Genomic DNA, 18,763 nt, shown 5'->3' with positions numbered 1-18,763 from the left:
TAATAACACATAAAGGAACATATACTCCAACATTTTTAACTTATAAATTAAGAATGTTGAGAATTTACTACTTGCAACAATAGAAGATGTGAAGTGAATATGCCTTATCATGTGTTTAAATCAGATATAACTGGATACCTGTAAGAGACGAGTGCATGTCGGACCTAATTGGTTTCTGAATCGACAAATGCTGCGATTTACTTACTATGACGTCACTAGTTATCCAATTGTTATAAAAAAAGTATTAAGCTCAAATAAACATTCATGAAGTAAATGCAGAGCATTATTATTAACATAGAAGTGACATTATCAAAATGATTATGTACTATTGGTAATTTACTTTCAACATGTTACTTTAAAAAGAAGTTATACATTTCTATGTTTACTCTTTCTTTTATACACAGCGATTGGGATAATTAAGGGAATAAAAAATGAGATAGCATTATATTTTGAACTATTTCTTATCGAGTTAAGTTTAATTTCAATAATATTGAGGTATTATCAAATGTACTTGTTCTTCTTTCTTTCTCTTCCTTCAGGGCTGTTTATCCACCACATTCATAATTTTGGTGATATTCATTAAAATTCGAGGGGAACTTAATCGGTATTTTATGGTATCCCTGTTTGAGGATTTTACCTTCCCGAGATATGTTGAACAATACAATTTTCGATGTCTGGATGATATGCAATCTTTAACTGGAAGAGTCTATCATTCACATTGGGAAAAAAAAATCTAGAAATATGTATGCACCAGCTGAATACACGTTCATCGTACCGGGTGAAAAAAGTAAACTATCAATGTATTAGTACTGAACAGCACTAAAACATGCACAAAATTGAAAGACATTTAAAAACACAATGAATAAAGTCAAAATAATTCCTTTTTTTTCATGTTTCATATCTTGAAATTCCCGGTGGCTTTATGTCATTAGATTACGAGAAATACGCTTTTAATAATTCCTCCCAACAAAATAATGATTAACACACAATATCATTTGGTATGATGCTGTTGCTTGGCTATAAGTCGTGACAGTCAAAAGTTGCCACAATCAAGCGATTTGCTCCAGTATTTTTTCCTAGAGAGGGGCCATAAAAAACCTATTTCCACAATATCTACATTAAAGGTTACAAGTATTGATGCAGTTTCAATAGGTATCAAATATACTAACGTTATACATTTTACATATGTTCGAATATTTGGTATCTATAAAAACTGGATCACTTACCTTAACATCAGTAGTTCCTACTTTTTCTTCTTTTAAACAAATTAGTCCTAATTTTTCATTAATTTTGCTTTTTACTTAGCTTATTTTTTCATTTTAATTAGTACTTACTGCCAAAATCAATTAAGCATTATTGGCGTCGAAAATGGTACATGGGTTCTTTTCAGTACATAGATTTCTTTTTGAAATTTTAATTCTTTCTTATTACCAAAATTTATTTTGCATCTTTTGCGTATGACGATTTTCCATGGTTCTCCTAAAACAATTAGTAATATTTTTCTACAAATTTTGCTTTTGTGTTCTTAGTTTTATTAATTTAAATTTCACTGTTAGAATTTTCATTCTAAAATTATGGTAAAATAACTGGCAGCAATCAGTCCATCCTATTAATCGTAAAATTTACGGTAAAGAGCATTCTTTTTCTTAACAATTTTAGAACCATTCATAAAGTATGGTTATAAAACCACAAATACAAAACTATACGGTTTTTAAACCATTTACAACTAGAATATTTTCACAACCATAAAAACGAAATTTAACTGGACATAGGAGCTAAGCTTTTCGTTTGGTAATGGTCATTCGAGAGTGCAGGACATGGAAACTCTTCATGAATTGAAGGTAATGGAGGAAATATTATGGTGTCAACGCTGGGACTCGAACCCCAGTTCTATCGTTCATGAGACTGACAGATTAGTCCTCTCGGCTGCAATATGTACCCAGTTGAAAGGAATTAAGTGTCTTCATTAGGTGAGCTTAGTTGGTGTGATAAAATTCTGGTTGTTTAACCGTATTAGGTGAAAACAGTAAACAAACTGTTTTTCCTCGCAATTAACAGTTTGATTACCATCTTATTTATGATTATTTAACTGTTTTGTTTGAATATGGTAAAATAACTATTAAATAAATTGCTAATTAACCATTTTTTTCCAAAAAATTTCCAGCAGTGTAGTATTTACTGCCAAAATTAATCAAGCATTATTTTTGTCAACAATAGTATGACGATGTTTTACGTTACGAAGTTATTATTTCTCCGAAACGAGTTATTACTTCTCCATTAACTTAGTTTGTTAGTACATAACTTAATTTTTTCATTTTAGCTACCACTGAATTTTAAATTACTTAGTTTTATAGAAGTAGGTTACAAAAACGTATCTATAAACACATGGTTTCAGATAAATTCATAACTACTAATTTAAAGACGTTCCACCTATGCTACCACATTCACATTGATCAATGAGTTTTCACAACGAATTCCGTTTGACATAACGAATTAAAAATATTTGAATATTCAAGAAGCTATAAATTCCCTTTTTTAATTGTCAGATATAAGCTGTTAAACTACACAATGTTTTCTTTTAAATATTTGATAAAAAATGTAACTGCAATTTAATTTTTATCAATGGCCAGTTCCAAACTAATAGGATAATTTCATCCGTTTTCCACTCATCCCGTTCGAACGGTTTGTTGTAGAATACTCTAATGTCGACAGTGTCGACTTCCCTTGTTTCAATCTATTAGTATTCAAAGCTTAGCCCCGTCCCGCCCCCTAGCGGGGGCATCCGGGGTGAAAATTTATTGATCAACAAAAGGATACAAAACAATTTCCAGTTTGAAAACAAAAGAAGATGAGAATTTACAATGATAAACATGAATAATCAATCTATTAGTATGAAAAATTTCATCCCTCTCGGTCGGATGGTTTAAGAGTCTATAAAGGACAGAAAGACAGACATTTTTACATAGATAGATAATGTTGCATCAAAATTTGTGATAATTTCTTTAACTGGGAAACACTTAAGTTGTACTTAAACGCATTGTCACTTTTCAGAAATACGTAAAAACACCACATGCTAAATGAATTATTTTCTGATTTATGTCTTAAGAATTATAAACATATGGTGACACCACAAAATTGTCTTAACATTAACAACACCGCAATGATTACACAGGGGTGAAAATTTTTGTTGTTCTTACTTTTATACCAATACTGAATTTTGCCTAATTCGGATGTGGGGATCTCAAATCTGAAATCTGTTTTGCTCCTAAAGCTACAGATTTTTTAAATGGCATTTTTAGCCTATATTTTGTCTACATTTACATGTTTAAAACCTTCATGCATAACAGATGTTTGTGTGAATGTTGCAACAAACTTCTTGGGGAGTTAGGGTTCATCATCAGGATTAAGACATGAGCTGAGAAATTCTGTCGAACGCGGTTATAAGCGTTTCTCTATTATGACTTGTTCAAGAGCACACGAAGAAACATTCCGTGATAGAGAAGCATCTCTAGTGGTGTATGACGATATTTCAGAGCATGGGTTTCCGTGCAATTTTAAAACTGATGATGTGCCCTGTTTTACATAACGTTTTTAAACGTTAACATACATAACTTTAAAAAAAACTGTATCTTGGGGAGTGAAGATGATTGCAGAATTAATATCAGAGATACAAAAGCATCTGAGATCTGTTAAAAAAATGTCATATGCAACCGAAAAAAAATATGGCCCAGTGTTATGTATTAAAAAGGAACTATTGAAATAGATTTGTGAATTAGTAGATTTCAGTGACGACTTTTTAAAAATATTTGTATTTATATCGGTAGTTACTATGCTGTTTAATTCAATTCTTATTTCATAAAAAAGTACGATTTGGTACTTATGAATATTATGTTCTCTGTACTAATGTTAGAAACATATAAAAACATGATAGAAACATAAAAAAGATTAATCATGTCACACTAAATAAATTTTTTGACATGATTTCTTCAAAATTAAATAAGTAACTAAAAAAAAATTTTTTTTTCATTTTTATTAATCATATTTTGAAATTTTATCAGTAAAATTCAATGTTTTTATTTTTGTATGAATTCACAATTCTGTTTTCACCGAAGTTCGTCTAATTTCAAGACTTACCTACACTAGCAACACTTTGCTTTTTTGTTAACTAATAAAATGCCATGGTAACCAAATTCTGTAGTATGTTCCAAGCAGCCGCATGATCGCTGAAAGCGACTAGTTTTCAATAACATTTTACCTTAAAGTTAATAACTTGAAAGATGATTTCCATAATCAATCATTCATATTTTAATTACCTTAATCTTTAAATCTGAGATTAATCGAAAAATTATGCTTTGTTTTTTAAAACACACAAAAAACAAATACTAATCATCCCTTTCAGAATACATTGTCATTCCTGCTTAAATTTAATCACAAACTTCGTTGACAAATTAGTTTTGTTTAAGACAAAGACGTATCATAAATGATAAGTACAAATATATAAAAGGTTTTCTAACTAATTGATTATAATTAGATTCATCACAATCTCGCAATCACGAGATAAGGTCAAAAATAAATGATTAGCTCGTACCGTTAAAGTGAAATAAAAAAAATCTCATTTGTATGATAGATGCAATTGCTTTTATTTCTCCGCAAATGATGAAAAAAGATAAAAACACTATAATAAAGAAACTAGCTTTTAAAAAGGTAAAAAAGTGTATTAGAATGCAAATCACGTACGAATAATTCGTTAGAAGAATAAGAGTTGTGGGGTTGAATGATATAGAATATAAAGTTCTATTTTTAATAATTAATTTTAAACGTATAGATATGTATGTATTTACAAAACATTTTCCGATTTAGTTTTTTTTTTCACTTGTTATTTTTATCAAGAATTTATTTATTTCGATTTTTTTATCGTAAAATTCTTTTTTCTATTAATAAAAACTTTAAAAAAAACGTACGATCTTGTTTGAAGCTAGGCTCCCCAGATTATTGAATTTCCGCAGTCCTGATCAATTTCACGGACAATGAAGGGAAAGTAGCACAGGTGCTACTTTACGCATTAGTGAAAGTGTATTTTTACACAAACCAGGAACATACTCAGTGTTCAATGTTCAAGATTTGTTTTTGAAAGTTGTGCTATCATTAGTATGGGTATAGAGATAGTTTTCTGGGAGCAATTTTGTTCTATTCTTTAGCAGTGCGGTTTGTACTGATTTAATTTAGTTAGACGACAGCGTGAGCGTACATAGCGTAAACTAACATCGGGTCGAAGATTTTCTAAAATTTGAAGTTAGTCACAGAATGAATTGAGCAGCCAGTTCTATAGCTTTAAATTATGTCTGGCACACTCGGGTTAGGGCTTGAAAATAAGGAACCTAAACGACTGGATTTAAATGCTACCGGAATATTTAAAATGTCCTTTTTCTTGCTTGCATGATATGTGTGCACTGTGAATTTTCCTTCTAAAATCACAATAAAATAACCAACAACTGTCTGTACATCTACTTAAATATGAAGTTTACGGTAAACAACAATTTTTAACCTTTATGATTTTGAAACCGTTTAAAACTACTGTTAAAAAACCTTTACAACAGCATAGTCTCAAAACCATAAAAACAAAAATTCGAGTTAAGTAATGAGTTTCGTTAGGTAGTGAGCATTGAAGTTAGGTTGTTGTTGAGTTGCTGTCTTATTAAACGAACCGTAGAATGTAGTTAAATTAGTTTATCTGGTTGTTTCCCTGACCGTTAGAGATAGGAGATACTAGACTTTTTCACGTTAGGCAGCTTTATGCTGTTGTCATCAATGTGTGAATGAGAATATCGTATTCTAATTGTCCGGGGTCACAAGTTGGAAGTGCTGGACACTGAAACTCTCCATGTGTTGAAGGGAATGAAGGAAATATTGTGGTGTCTATACTGTAACTCGAACCCAATTCTTTTGGACATGAAACTGACTCATTATCTCTCTTGGCTATTATTTGTACTCACAGATGCAAGGAACTAAGTAGATTCATTAGGTGGGCCAAGTTGGCGAGATAATATTTTGGTTGTTTAACTGTAGTAGGTGAAGGCAGTTAATAAACGTTTTTTTCCAAAGTTAACAGTTTGAATACCGTGTTATTTAAGGTTATTTGACTGAAAATGATAAAATAACAATTAAATAAACTGTTATTTAACCCTTAATAGAATTAAACTGTGTGTGATGAGGCACCTTTGAACATACGTATGTACAAAGTAAATACATCAGAATATGTCTAAAGGAAATCAATTTGAAATTTGAAAGATGTAGCTTCGAATTATTATGCTTATTTATTAAAGTTCTTCAATATAATAAAGACTATTAGATTTATTCTTAATAGGATTAAAGTGTGTGTCATAAGGCACCTTTGAACAGTTAAAAGTATAAATTAAATACATCAGGAGATGTCAAAATATAATCAAGTTAAAGTTTGAAATATGAAGTTTGTAATTATTATACTCATTTTATTAAAGTTCCAAACAGCAATAAAGACTTTTAGATTTATTCTTAACAGGACTAAACTGCATATGATGAAGCACCTTTGAACATTTAAAAGTATAAACTAAATACATCGGAATATGTTTAAATATAATGGATATAAAATTTGAAGGAATGTAGTTTGTAATTATTATACTGATTTTACTAAAGTTCTTAACTATAATAAAGAATATTAGATTTATTCTTAATAAGAGTAAATATTTGTGATGAGACACCTTTGAACATTTAAAAGTAGAAAGTGTATGTCTAATACAATCAATTAAAATTAAATCTGATCTTTCATATTCTGGTTAAAATAACCGAGGCACCTATATATAAAATAAATGAGGCAAAGTATGTGATGACGCAGATTTAAAAGTTCAAAGTAAATACATCAGAATATGTATAAGCATAATCAATTTAAGTTCTTTCAAATAAAATTATATTTCGACGGTAAATATGTCATAAATTTAGTTTTTTAAATACTTATTTTTTAAATATTTTTTTTTTAAAAATTAAATACTTATAGAGTCAGCTTCAAAAAGAACAATAAAATAGATAAATTGGCTGGAACTTAATTTAAAAAACCTTTTTGCAGCCATTTTCAAAAATATTTATTTCTACTTCTTATCATGCACAATTGATTGAACATACATAAGAAAGGGGAGAACACTAAAAGTAGTAGAAGATTTGAGAAATACAGGATAAAAACTGTACTACAGTACAAAATATAATTAAAACATGATTATGGAAAAGATTTTAAAAGCTATGTTATGTTGACATTTCATCACTGTTATATCGCGTAAAAAAAGTTCAATATCTTGACCCTGATACTAGTACTAAAATCAATTTTTCTTCAGTCCACAATTCGAATTTTCACTACTGAGCTAGAAGGTTTGATTGAAGAACGCTTTTTGAATTGATCAAAATCTGGCTATTAAATGATGCATCAATTAGGTAATTGGAAATAAATTGGAAATAATAAAATATGCATCAATTAGGTAATTCGCATAAGATTATGCATCCAGAATTCGAAGTTCCGTTCCAAACAATTGGCGTGATAGCAAAATCGGAAGAACCGAAAGGGTGAAGTGGATTTTGAAACAGATCAAATTTTAATTTATCTCGGAAGGATTAAACATAAATTATAGAATTTTTTTTTTTCAAAAAAGAAAAATAAAGTAGATGTAAAAAAAGCTAAAAGTAACCTTTTTACCCATACAAACATATTTTTATGACAACGAAAAAAAATTTCTTATCAAGTAATTGAAGTTTCTGTTCTCCAAAAGAGCTTCCAATATTTTATAAAGACTTTAACATTAAGGAAGGTACTAAAAATGCAGTATGGAACAATTTTGTCGGAAACTTCAAAGTTTTTTTTTTTTATATAGAAACTTCAATGCACTTTTTTTGGTATACGATCCACCTACGTTGTTACTTAACGCATCAATAGATGAAGCTACTATAGAATTAAGAAGGTAGAGTATACCGGGTAGTGGAACTGCACCTTAAAAAACAGCAGTGCAAAGTATAGTTTGTCTACAGAAAAAACTCCCCTCTCCACGAAGTCTAAGCCTGTCTGCTGCCATGGAAACAAAAAATAGCGCATTTCAAAGAAGGGAGATTCTTTCACCCCTGTTTCCCTTTTCCCGCAATGACACTTAATCTTGAAAAAAATAATAAAAAACATCAGTGTAGAATATACCAGGCAGTCGCACTAAAAAAAAAACAACTTTATTATTTAAAAAATAAATGTCTATTACAGAAGTAAATCAGATATTGGAATTATACTTTTCTTTATTATAAAAATTTGTATATGAATTAATTCCTTAGAAATATATCTGAATTATCTCCAGCTTACTGTTTGAGATGGATTTTGTATTCATTTACTTTGCTTGAAAGTGCGAATTAACCAAGTTAGTTTGTAGTCAAAGATTTTCAAAGAATTTCTTATATTTTCTTATTTTATTTATTAATTTTTTTTTATTTTCATAAAATGGCTATCACTTTGTTACATAAGGCTATCACTTTGTTACATAAAGAATAATTTTAATGTTATTAAACGTTTCGTTATAAGGAAAAATTTGCTTTATCTCTACTACATAAGTTTGTATTTTATAAAATGAAGGAGTATACAAGTATATATTTTTCGTTTAAAAAGTATAACACTTTCTCTTCGGAAGTGTTGAGAAACAAGATTAAATAATGTGATAAAGTGATTTACAAGTACCCACAGGCAGGATTGGAATTAATTTAAAGATTATAAAAATGTCGGAAATATACGCTTCTGAGAGGAAGACGGATTGAGCCCGAGTCGGAGATTGATTTGGGTCGGGCTTTAATATATACGATAAAAATATGCTACTTGTATCTTCTGAAGTAGGAAAAATTAATTCTTCTGTCAGAACGTTAGTCCCTAATGAGTAGCGATAGAAACAAAAAATCAGTTTTCGTCTCACACAAAATACTCTGGGTCAGCATTTCGGATCATTACGACATGAAGAGTCTTTGTCTTGCAAATAGTTTTGAGGAGGAAGCCTGTTCTTTGGCTAAGCTCACGTTCCCAGCGGGAGAAAAAAAAAGTGAAAACAGAGATAAAGAACAGTTTATGAATTATAGTGTCATCTCCTAACGGAAATAGGTTAGTTGAAAAAGATTAGAAAACAAAAAAGAACTTTTTTTGCGGGCGTTCGAATTGACATGCATGGTCAGAAGACGTTTGACCAAACGTGTCACCTAATGCAGATAAAGTAACGCCATCGCGATTTTACTTTTATTTGGAACGAAATCGGAAGCAAACTTGTTTTGGGAATGTGCATTGTTGATTCTGTCACATCACAGACATAAACAAAACAAAACAAAAACTAGATCATTGTTTGCATGAATCTTCTAGTTCGAGAAAAGAAAACCTATTCACTTTTCTTGTCTTGAGGTCAAGGGCCCAATCTAGTAGCCAAGGACCACTGGCTCAATTCGGAGTATATAAGACCAGAAGTGAATGACTTGGTCAGTAGTTGTGTAAATCCTCCTTTAAGAACTTTCTCAAATTTAAATACAATCGTTGTAGTCATTTCTTCTAAATCCATCATGAAGGTTTTGGTAAGTTGGCTTCATAGGAATACTATGCTTGCTATCTTCTGATCTAAACAGTTTAGTTAAATAAGTTATAAAATCTTTTAAGTTTATCAAGAATTAACTTTTAGTATTAAGGCAAATCCTTGAATTCTGAAACTACCACAATTAAGTTTTTGAAATATTCGTTTTCATTGCTAGTTAAGTGTGAGCTTTAATATTTATAGATTAAGTGATTAATATAATATTTGAATTATACTATTGCTTTACTAAGTTATACATTGTAATAAAACAGTTCATTTAAATAAGTTTGTCTAATGAAAATAATAAGCACTGTATCTTGTAAGTTTCTTTTAGCACTAAATTATAAATGTTTTTAACTCTTCTTTTAAGTTAATAGTCGTAAAATGCTTCTGTCAATATATCACGGGCCTACTTTTTTTCCTGCTTGGAGTCAGAAGTTTCAGGAGAATCTTGCCTTGTTGTTTTAGCGTAATTTAACTTCGAAGCTTCTGATTTATAATTTTTTTTAAAAATTTAAATTCAGTATAATACGATTTGATTATATACATTTCATTGCTACATGAACATTGCATTTGGAAAAAAAATAATTCATGAAATTTAACTATATAAAATTCAGTTTTTTGAGAAAAAAAAATTCATGAAATTTAACTATATGAAATTCAGTTTTTTGAGAAAAAAAATAATTCATGAAATTTAACTATATAAAATTCTAAAGATATTTAGTAAGTTTTAAGACAATTTATACTTTGTGAATTATATGATACAGGTCAATATTGTTTAGGCAGATAATTATTTAAATCATTTTTGAGTAGAGATAAATTTTTTTTTTAATCAGAGTAAAAGCTCAGAGAATTAATAACTTGAAGTTTTGTAATTTTGGTAAAATGAAAATTTAAAGATTGAAGCTCAAAAATGGTGATTAACGTTAGTATGAAATTTAAGTATTGAAATGTTTTTCGTGATACGAAATGTAAATATATTTCAAGTAGTTTTCAAAGCTTAATTTATAGTTTAAAATTTTATTTATAATTTATGAGAAAATTTTGCTTTATTCTGTTTCTTGACCACGATGATGGGTTTTGCTTGTAGTACTGAAACAGCTTCTTTTATTTGCATTTTTAACGTTGTTCCTACATAATTGTAATTTATATTTACATAGAAATAAGTAACAGGAAATGTTTTGAAAGCTAAATTTAGTAAATTAGGTAGCATAAAAGAAAATACACAAATTATTAGAAATGCCAATTTCGTCATTTGCATTTTCTAAGCTTTGGGATCTCGTCAAATTATGAACATAATTTGTTTTAACAATGTTTAATTTTCTGTTTCAGAGCTTAACTGTTATTCTTACCGTTTTGTCTTCCACATTTGCAAGAGGATACTATGGTGGAGCCTATGGACTTAATACATTAGGTTATGGTTTAGGCTCTGGTCTCACATACGGTGGTCTCGGCTACGCACCATCAGCCAGACTAGTATCTTTAGGAGGAGGTTATTCTTATGGTGCTCCACGAGCACAGTACGTGCGTGCCGCTCCACTTGCGGTTGCTGCACCTGCTCCCATAACATACGCCGCACCTGCTCCCATAACATATGCCGCACCTGCACCAGTAGCTCTTGCTGCCCCAGCTCCAGTAGTTAGGTATGCTGCTCCAGCACCCCAAATTAGATATGCTGCTCCAGCACCCCAAATTAGATATGCTGCTCCAGCACCCCAAATTAGATATGCTGCTCCAGCTCCTCAAATTAGATATGCTGCTCCTGCACCTATCAGAGTTGCTGCTCCAGCTCCAGTAGTCAGGTACGCTGCTCCTGCACCAGCTCCTATTGTTAGGTATGCCGCACCAGCTCCAGTTGCAGTGGCTGCTCCAGCTCCAGTTATCCGATATGCTGCCCCTACTCCAATCAGAGTTGCTGCTCCTGCACCAGTCATCCGTTATGCCGCACCTGCACCAATCAGAGTTGCTGCCCCTGCTCCAGTTGCAGTTGCCGCTCCAGCACCAGTCATCCAATATGCTGCCCCCGCACCAATCAGAATAGCTGCCCCAGCTCCAGTTGCAGTTGCTGCTCCTGCTCCAGTCATAAGGTATGCTGCACCAGCACCCATCAGAGTTGCCGCTCCAGCTCCAATTGCAGTAGCAGCTCCAGCACCCATTGCAGTGGCAGCTCCAGCAACAACTTACAGTCTAGGAGGACTTAGTGGTATTGGTGGTTATTCTTTCCCAACCATCAGAAACTATGGCGGAAAAAGCATCAAATAAACTGTTCCTGTTGACTGTGATGAAACGTAGGTATCTCTAAAGTTGACACTTAAATTTTTTTAAACTTATATTTTAGAAGAGAGAAAAGTTTCTAAGTAAAAAAAAATATTTCAAGTTAAATTATATGGTTCAGATTTTAACTTTTATATACGCACCCTCTTAGTTTACTTGAAAACTCGTTGATATAATTGCTATTTTTTCAAAGTTAAATTTATTTTTTCCTATCTTCGCCAGCTTTCAAAATTGGAATATTACTTTTTTAGTTTTATTTATTCTCTTTCCACAAATTGTTGAAATATTATGAGAGATTATTGTGCCTTGGATCAATTTTTACTTTTTTTTATATATGTATAGTAGATTCGAAATTTCGTGATAAATAAATAATAAGAAGTTTAAGAATAGCAATATTTATTATTAATTATAAATTATTTAATTATAATGCATTTAATAATAATAATACATTTAATAAATTTAGTAGTCGTTAGTTTGTCGATAGTTAGTAGTCAAAATAGTTTGTCGATAAATATAATTCTTTTTACCTGTACTTACATTTCAGAAAAAAATGTTTAAAGTAATAATATTTGTCCCGGGTAAAACACTTATTTTAAATACCTTTCTGCTTAAGCTATTAGTTAATTGAATTTGGTTATTCATCCAGTTAAAACTTATTTTTCACGTTGCCTGCGAAAGCAGAAATAAATCAAGCTTATTGTGAACGTAATAATAGTTTAGTGGAATATTTTAAACATTTGTAGCTATATTAAAAACGTCAAATTTTTTACGTAATGTGAGTAGCTTACTTCACAGGGAAATATAATTGCACTAACAGAACTTGTTGCACATACTTACAACAGGTCCAAAATACAATATGGAGACTTGTCCAAGGTACAACAAGTATACCCTTTTTTAAATTTCTTAGGCCAAACAAATTTTTTTTAAAAGTTTTATTTTACCTTCAAGATAATGGTTTTTTAGTCTTTATTTCTGGTGCTTATTTTCTGGTACTTAGTTCTATTCACAAATACACATACAATAAGGTTTTATCTTTCAGTAAAATTAATTGAAAAAATTACTCAGCAAATAAAATAATATAAAAAAGTTCTCTAGGTATTTGCCTGGAAAACCTGAAATGCTTATGAAAGCAGAAAATAGTACTTTTTGTTCCTGGCATCTACTAAATTTACTAAAAGCAAAATTCCAGTGGTATCTATGCAGCATTTTTTCTATCTGCCTAAAAAAATAACTTGATCTCAAAATTCGGTGTGGTCACCTAAAATTTCTTCCAATACAAAAGTCACTTAATTTATTATTTTTGCCTTCTGCTAAGTAAAAACAGAGAGTTCGAAAAGATATCATAAGTTATGTATCAAGATATGGTTATTTAGTGTAAATTATGAACTAAAGCGAAACCTGAAAAAAATTAAAGTACAAGAAAAGTCAAGAAGAAATTTCAACTGGCTTTATCGTAAATTTTAGAACGGGCCATTTATAAAGTTTATTTTTGAAACTTCTTGTAAAATATTGGAAAAATTTTGTTTTTTTGCTGAAAAAAGTAATGATTTAAATGATTTTCTGTAAAAAATAATGAGTAAAAATTTTGTATTGATTACTTTTTTCCCTTTTTTCCAGATTCCTCCAGTAGATGGAATAACTAAGATTGTAGAGAATGTTTCTGTTTCTTTCAAGATATTCTTCTTTTATCAGAAGAATGAACTTGATTCGAAATCCTTACCAAATATAAAAGCTTTAACTCAAATCCTTCAGAGATGGTTTTTTTAAAAAATACTTTTGAACAAATGGTGCTTTTTTTTATATAATTTTTTTTTTGACAAAATTTAGAAACTATGGTGCTCTATTTACAACTATTGTTATTGGTTTTTAATAAAAGCTTTTATTATTTTATTTGAGTGTTTTTTTAACAATGTACATGATTATTTTAATTTGAAAAAAAATACGGGCATTGAAAAAAATATGTATAAAAAGCATTCGTCATTAAGAATATAAATACTAGAAATGTAGTGAATATTTATCACGAATAATGAAGTGCACTATTTGATAAATCGAAAATAAAGTAAAAATGCTTGAAAGCAAAATTATAAATAATTTTAAATATAGTTCAAAAATATGAAAAATTTCCAATGTAGGAAGCATATGGTTTCATGAATCATGTATAGACTAAAAGAATGATAAACTCATAAAAACTTTTCCTGAAACTTTAGGACAAAAAAAGAGAAAGTAAAAGTGAAAAACATGAGTATTTCCTAAGAATAATAAAGCAAATATTTCAAGAATCATAGATAGGGGAAAAACATATAGGCCGATTTTGTCATGAAACTTGGCGGCTAATTTGTGTAAACATTGTATATAAAAGTATAACTGATTAATATGAAAATTTCTCTAGCATAGAATTGAATAATGGAAATCTAGAAAATTTCTCGACTGATACAAAATGTCCCATTTTATGAATCAAAATATAAATATACGGATATGAGGAAAAACTTAAAATATAATAGAAGAGAAAGAATAGAAAATAACAAACTTAAAATAGAGCAAAAGAAAACGAATAGAAGAAAAATATGAAACAGAGTGGAATAGAAGGAATAGGAAACAAATTGAAATAGAGTAGAATAGGACGAAGAGAAGAAAAATGAAAATGATGAAAAAGGGAACGAATAGAAGAAAAACGAAAAAAAGAGAGGAGAACAACGGAGAACAGAGTAGAAAAGAACGAATAGTAGAAAATTATATCGACTTATTAATATCATTAACAGTTGACTTGAAAAAATTATAATATTTCAGAATTTGTAAAAAATTTTGGATTTATATGTTCAGGAATATCAATGGCTTTTTTTTTTGCATTGTGGGTAGAAACCATCATTTAATTTTATAGCTTACAATTGGGTATAATATGAAAAAAACACAACTACTTCGATTTAGTAGGAACAACATATGACGCAATGCTAAACGAATGGAATTTAGTTGTTGTTTATTTAGTTATTGTTATTAGTAGTTGTTGCTATTTGTTTTAGTTGTTGTTGTTTATTTAGTTGTATTTAGTTTCAATAACTTTTCTTTATAATGCAATAAAATCTGGCGAGCAGCTATTTAAACGATCGAACACTTCGTTTGTTTATTTGTGGCTTGAAGTTAGGCTCGCAGAAAATGCCGTTCATGGGTTAAATTTAGTAGGAACAACACAACCTGTGATGTAGGCTATATTATACCCAATTATCTGGAATTATGTATAAAAATTTATCGTTTTAAATTTATACAGTGCTAAATAGTTAATACATAATTGGTAAAATCTTTTAGTTTTAAAGAAAAATATTGGTTTCGAAAATCGAAATATAAATGCAAAATTTTATTCTCAATTTTACATAAACCATAAATAAAACTGCGTCTAGATCAACTCACATTGTTGTCAATTGACGCAAATTTTAATTTACACTGCATTTGTTATTCAATGTTTGAAAACGATATCGATTAAAAAAAGAGAACCACAATATTTTTTAATAATTTTGTAGGAAATTTGGGTGTTTTTGACTTGAAACGAATTTTCCTTACATTCTATACAACTCATAAAAATGGAATTCAGTTAGTAAATTTGTTCAGTTTTTTTTTCAAACTTAAAATAGTAAATTCAAAGCTAGTAATACAAATGTAAAGTGTAAAATGTTTTTGTGTTTTACAATTTGATTATAAAAAATTCAGATATTGAATAAAAATTACAAAATATTCTTCTCTTTATTCCGAGTTTTTTTTAAAAAAAAGGTCTGTGGTTCAATTACAATACAAAGAAATGATAATTTTCCATGTTGCTTATAAAAATATTGATAATGCTTCTAAATTTGTAAAATATTCCATATTGTTTATAAAATGAAAACAACATTGGCATATGAAAGGCAAAATTTTACATATACATCTCTGAGCATTACGTCGAAATAATTAGTAAAAACTGTTTTTCTCAAACTATTGAAATCGCTAATTATTACACGACTTCAGGAAATATAAACGAATGATATATATTTCTACAAAAATTTATCATTTCAGATTTTTTTTATACAGAATGGTACAGTATACAGTAATTTTACAGTAATTTAATTACAATAAACAAGTTTAAAATTCTTTCCACTAGATTCCAGTACTCCAGTAGAAAATTTCCAGTAGTTATAATGCAGCAACATAAAAAAAACTACTGCATCTATTGCCAAATTGTCCAAACCTGAAATTACACTGTAAAAAATGTTGGTGTATAGTTGTCACCATCAAAATTTTTACAGTGCATAACATTATCATGAATTGTCATTCTGAACCTATCAGGTCAATTTTTATTTTTTGCTTTTAGCTCTCATAGCCCACCTCACCGAAAAGAAAATGTAACTAAATAATTATTTAGTTAATTTCTTTTAAATCTCATGAACTAAAGTAATTTAATTACAGTAAAAAAGTTTAAAATTCTTTCCAGTAGATTCCAGTAGTCCAGTAGAAAATTTCCAATAGTTATAACGCAGCAACATAAAAAAAAACAAAAAAACTGTTGTATCTATTACCAAATTGTCCAAACCTGAAACTACACTGTAAAAAATGTTGGTGTATAGTTGTCACCATTTCTGGTGCTGAGGTAAGCTAAATCCATTTTTAAGTATACAGATGTAGTTATCATGCAAAAATTGTATCAAATTGGCAAAATAACAATTGTCAACACCAAAAATGGTGGCGACTATACACCAACATTTTTACAGTGTACAACATTATCATGAACCGTCATTCTGAACCTATCATGAACCATTCTGAATCGTCATTCTGAACATAGGCATATGAAATTAAGTGACATTGTCCGTGTTTAGTTCACATTGTTTAGTTTTAAACTTAATAAGGCTCCCATTAGGAAAAGTGAATTTTTGTTATAAAATAGTAATTTTATTTTTCCGATTAAACTTTTTTAAATGTTATACATTTCTTCGCTTTAAAGAAATCAGTTGCTTAAGCTTCTATAGGTTCGTTTTTAAAGTTTAAAATTATCTATTTGTTATTTTACTAGAGTATAGAGTTTGCTATTCTTTGGACTTCTATCTGTGTTTAGTTTGCGATGAATGAAACTATGCTAAAAGAATGAAATAAATCCTAAAAAGAAAATATATATTCTATTATTATAATTCGAATAAAAATAGAAATTCTCAGAAGAAAAAAAAATTACACAAATAAATTCTTCTGTAAAATATATTATTTAACTTAAAATCTCTTAAACCTCAGAAAATTGACAAATCTATTTTGATATATCTTGTAATCTTGATAATCTTGATATATCTAATATTAAGAAATCAAACTCAATTCATACTAATTTGTAAATAGCTCGCATTAAAAAAAATACAAAATTATGCATCTTAAGCAAATCAAAGGGTGTTTTTTTTGAAGTTAAAAATTGAATCTGAACAACAAAAAAAATGCGCCTTTTTTTGTTTAGTAATAAACCCTTGTATAGTTATTTATAGCTAAAAGTAGCAATTTTTTTAAGCGTATAAATGAATTGAAATTACCAAAACATTTTTTAAGTAGATTTATTTTCAAAATACACAAGAATGAACAGCTTTTTGTATTCTAAAATAGGTTCACCGTTTGAAATTTCGCAACAATATGTACAACAATATGAAATTTCGCAACAATATGGTAAAATAACAATTTATTTAATCGTTACTTTACCTTATTCAACTAAAACAGTCAAATAACCATAAAAAAGAAGATAGCGTTTAGACTGTTTAGTATGAGAAGAATTGCTCATTGACTGTTTTTGCCAAATACGGTTAAACAACTGGAATTTTATCAGTTCACAGCCAGTTAGAATGAAACGCACGTTCTTTGGTGATAAGGATTACAAATTCATATTTTCATTTTTCATAATCGGAAACCTAAATAATCTTATAGTAATAACTGTGTGGTGCATACCTTATGAAACGACTTAATTCCTTGCTGCTGGGTACATACTTTAGCCGACTTACTTAATTCCTTGCTTCCGGTCATTATATTGACAACTTAACCTTTTGGTAAATCTGTCAATATAATGCCCGGCTGAAGAGGGATCGAATTCCGCCGTTAACACCAGAACATTTCCTCTATTTACATACAAGGAATTTGCAGTGTCCAGCACTCTTGAATTTTTTATCTTGAACTATTGGAATACGAAATTCTCGTGCATGCATAAATGTCTTTAACACAGAGCTCCTTACTATAAAGAAGTCTAGTGTTTTCCATCTTTCACGACAGAGGGCATCATTAGATAAAATAATAAGCCACATTCCACAGTTCACTTGACAATACCCAACTCAACCACAAACTAACTCTAATGTTTATTAGCCAACGAAACGGTTTTTATTACCGAATATTAAAAAAAAAGTAATATAAAAGTAAAAATAAATAAAGAGATAATATAAATCAATATATATTTAATAAAATGAATAATATTTCATGAAACATTTTCATGTAGTATCACAACATGCAAATTCGTTGTTGTTGTTGCTTATCCCATTGGTCTAGAGCCCTAGACCAAGTCCAGAAGATCATGTCGCATCAGCAAGTCATAGACAGACTCTCCATCACTCATCAGTTGCCTCACAGATCGAGGCACAAATGCAATCCAAAAGATGAGATAGAGAAGACATGCAAATTCGTTATTATAAGCATGTTTAGTCCTATTTTGCACTGTCAATTTTATTGAAATTTTGCTTAAATATTATCAAAACTGGATATTCAGTTTATTTTATTTCATAACTGGCGTTGAACTAATGAATAGCAATTCTTAAAGCTCATATCCGTAGTCTTTAATATATGCCTTAAAAGGAACTCATAATAAAACGTATTGTTACAAACTCGCCTTCATAGAATAGTGTCAGTCTTTAGTGTGAAAAACT

The 18,763-nt window shown here is 29.5% G+C and overlaps 1 protein-coding gene across 1 annotated transcript; it reads left to right on the top strand.

Annotated features, from left to right (window-relative positions):
• Positions 1 to 9,439: 9,439 nt before the first annotated feature.
• On the top strand, positions 9,440 to 13,760 carry LOC107445110 (uncharacterized). The gene is made up of 3 exons (XM_016059445.4): positions 9,440 to 9,600; positions 10,929 to 11,884; positions 13,488 to 13,760. Exons 1-2 carry the CDS (start codon positions 9,589 to 9,591, stop codon positions 11,856 to 11,858), a joined length of 942 nt encoding a protein of 313 aa, XP_015914931.3. The 5' UTR covers positions 9,440 to 9,588; the 3' UTR covers positions 11,859 to 11,884; positions 13,488 to 13,760.
• The last annotated feature ends 5,003 nt before the right edge of the window (positions 13,761 to 18,763 follow it).

This window comes from Parasteatoda tepidariorum, chromosome 1 (assembly GCF_982258835.1).
Source record: "Parasteatoda tepidariorum strain Cologne lab strain chromosome 1, Ptep-v5.0, whole genome shotgun sequence".
In the NCBI taxonomy this organism is placed as follows: Eukaryota; Metazoa; Arthropoda; class Arachnida; order Araneae; family Theridiidae; genus Parasteatoda; species Parasteatoda tepidariorum.
This window is presented reverse-complemented; position numbering and strand designations above follow the sequence as displayed.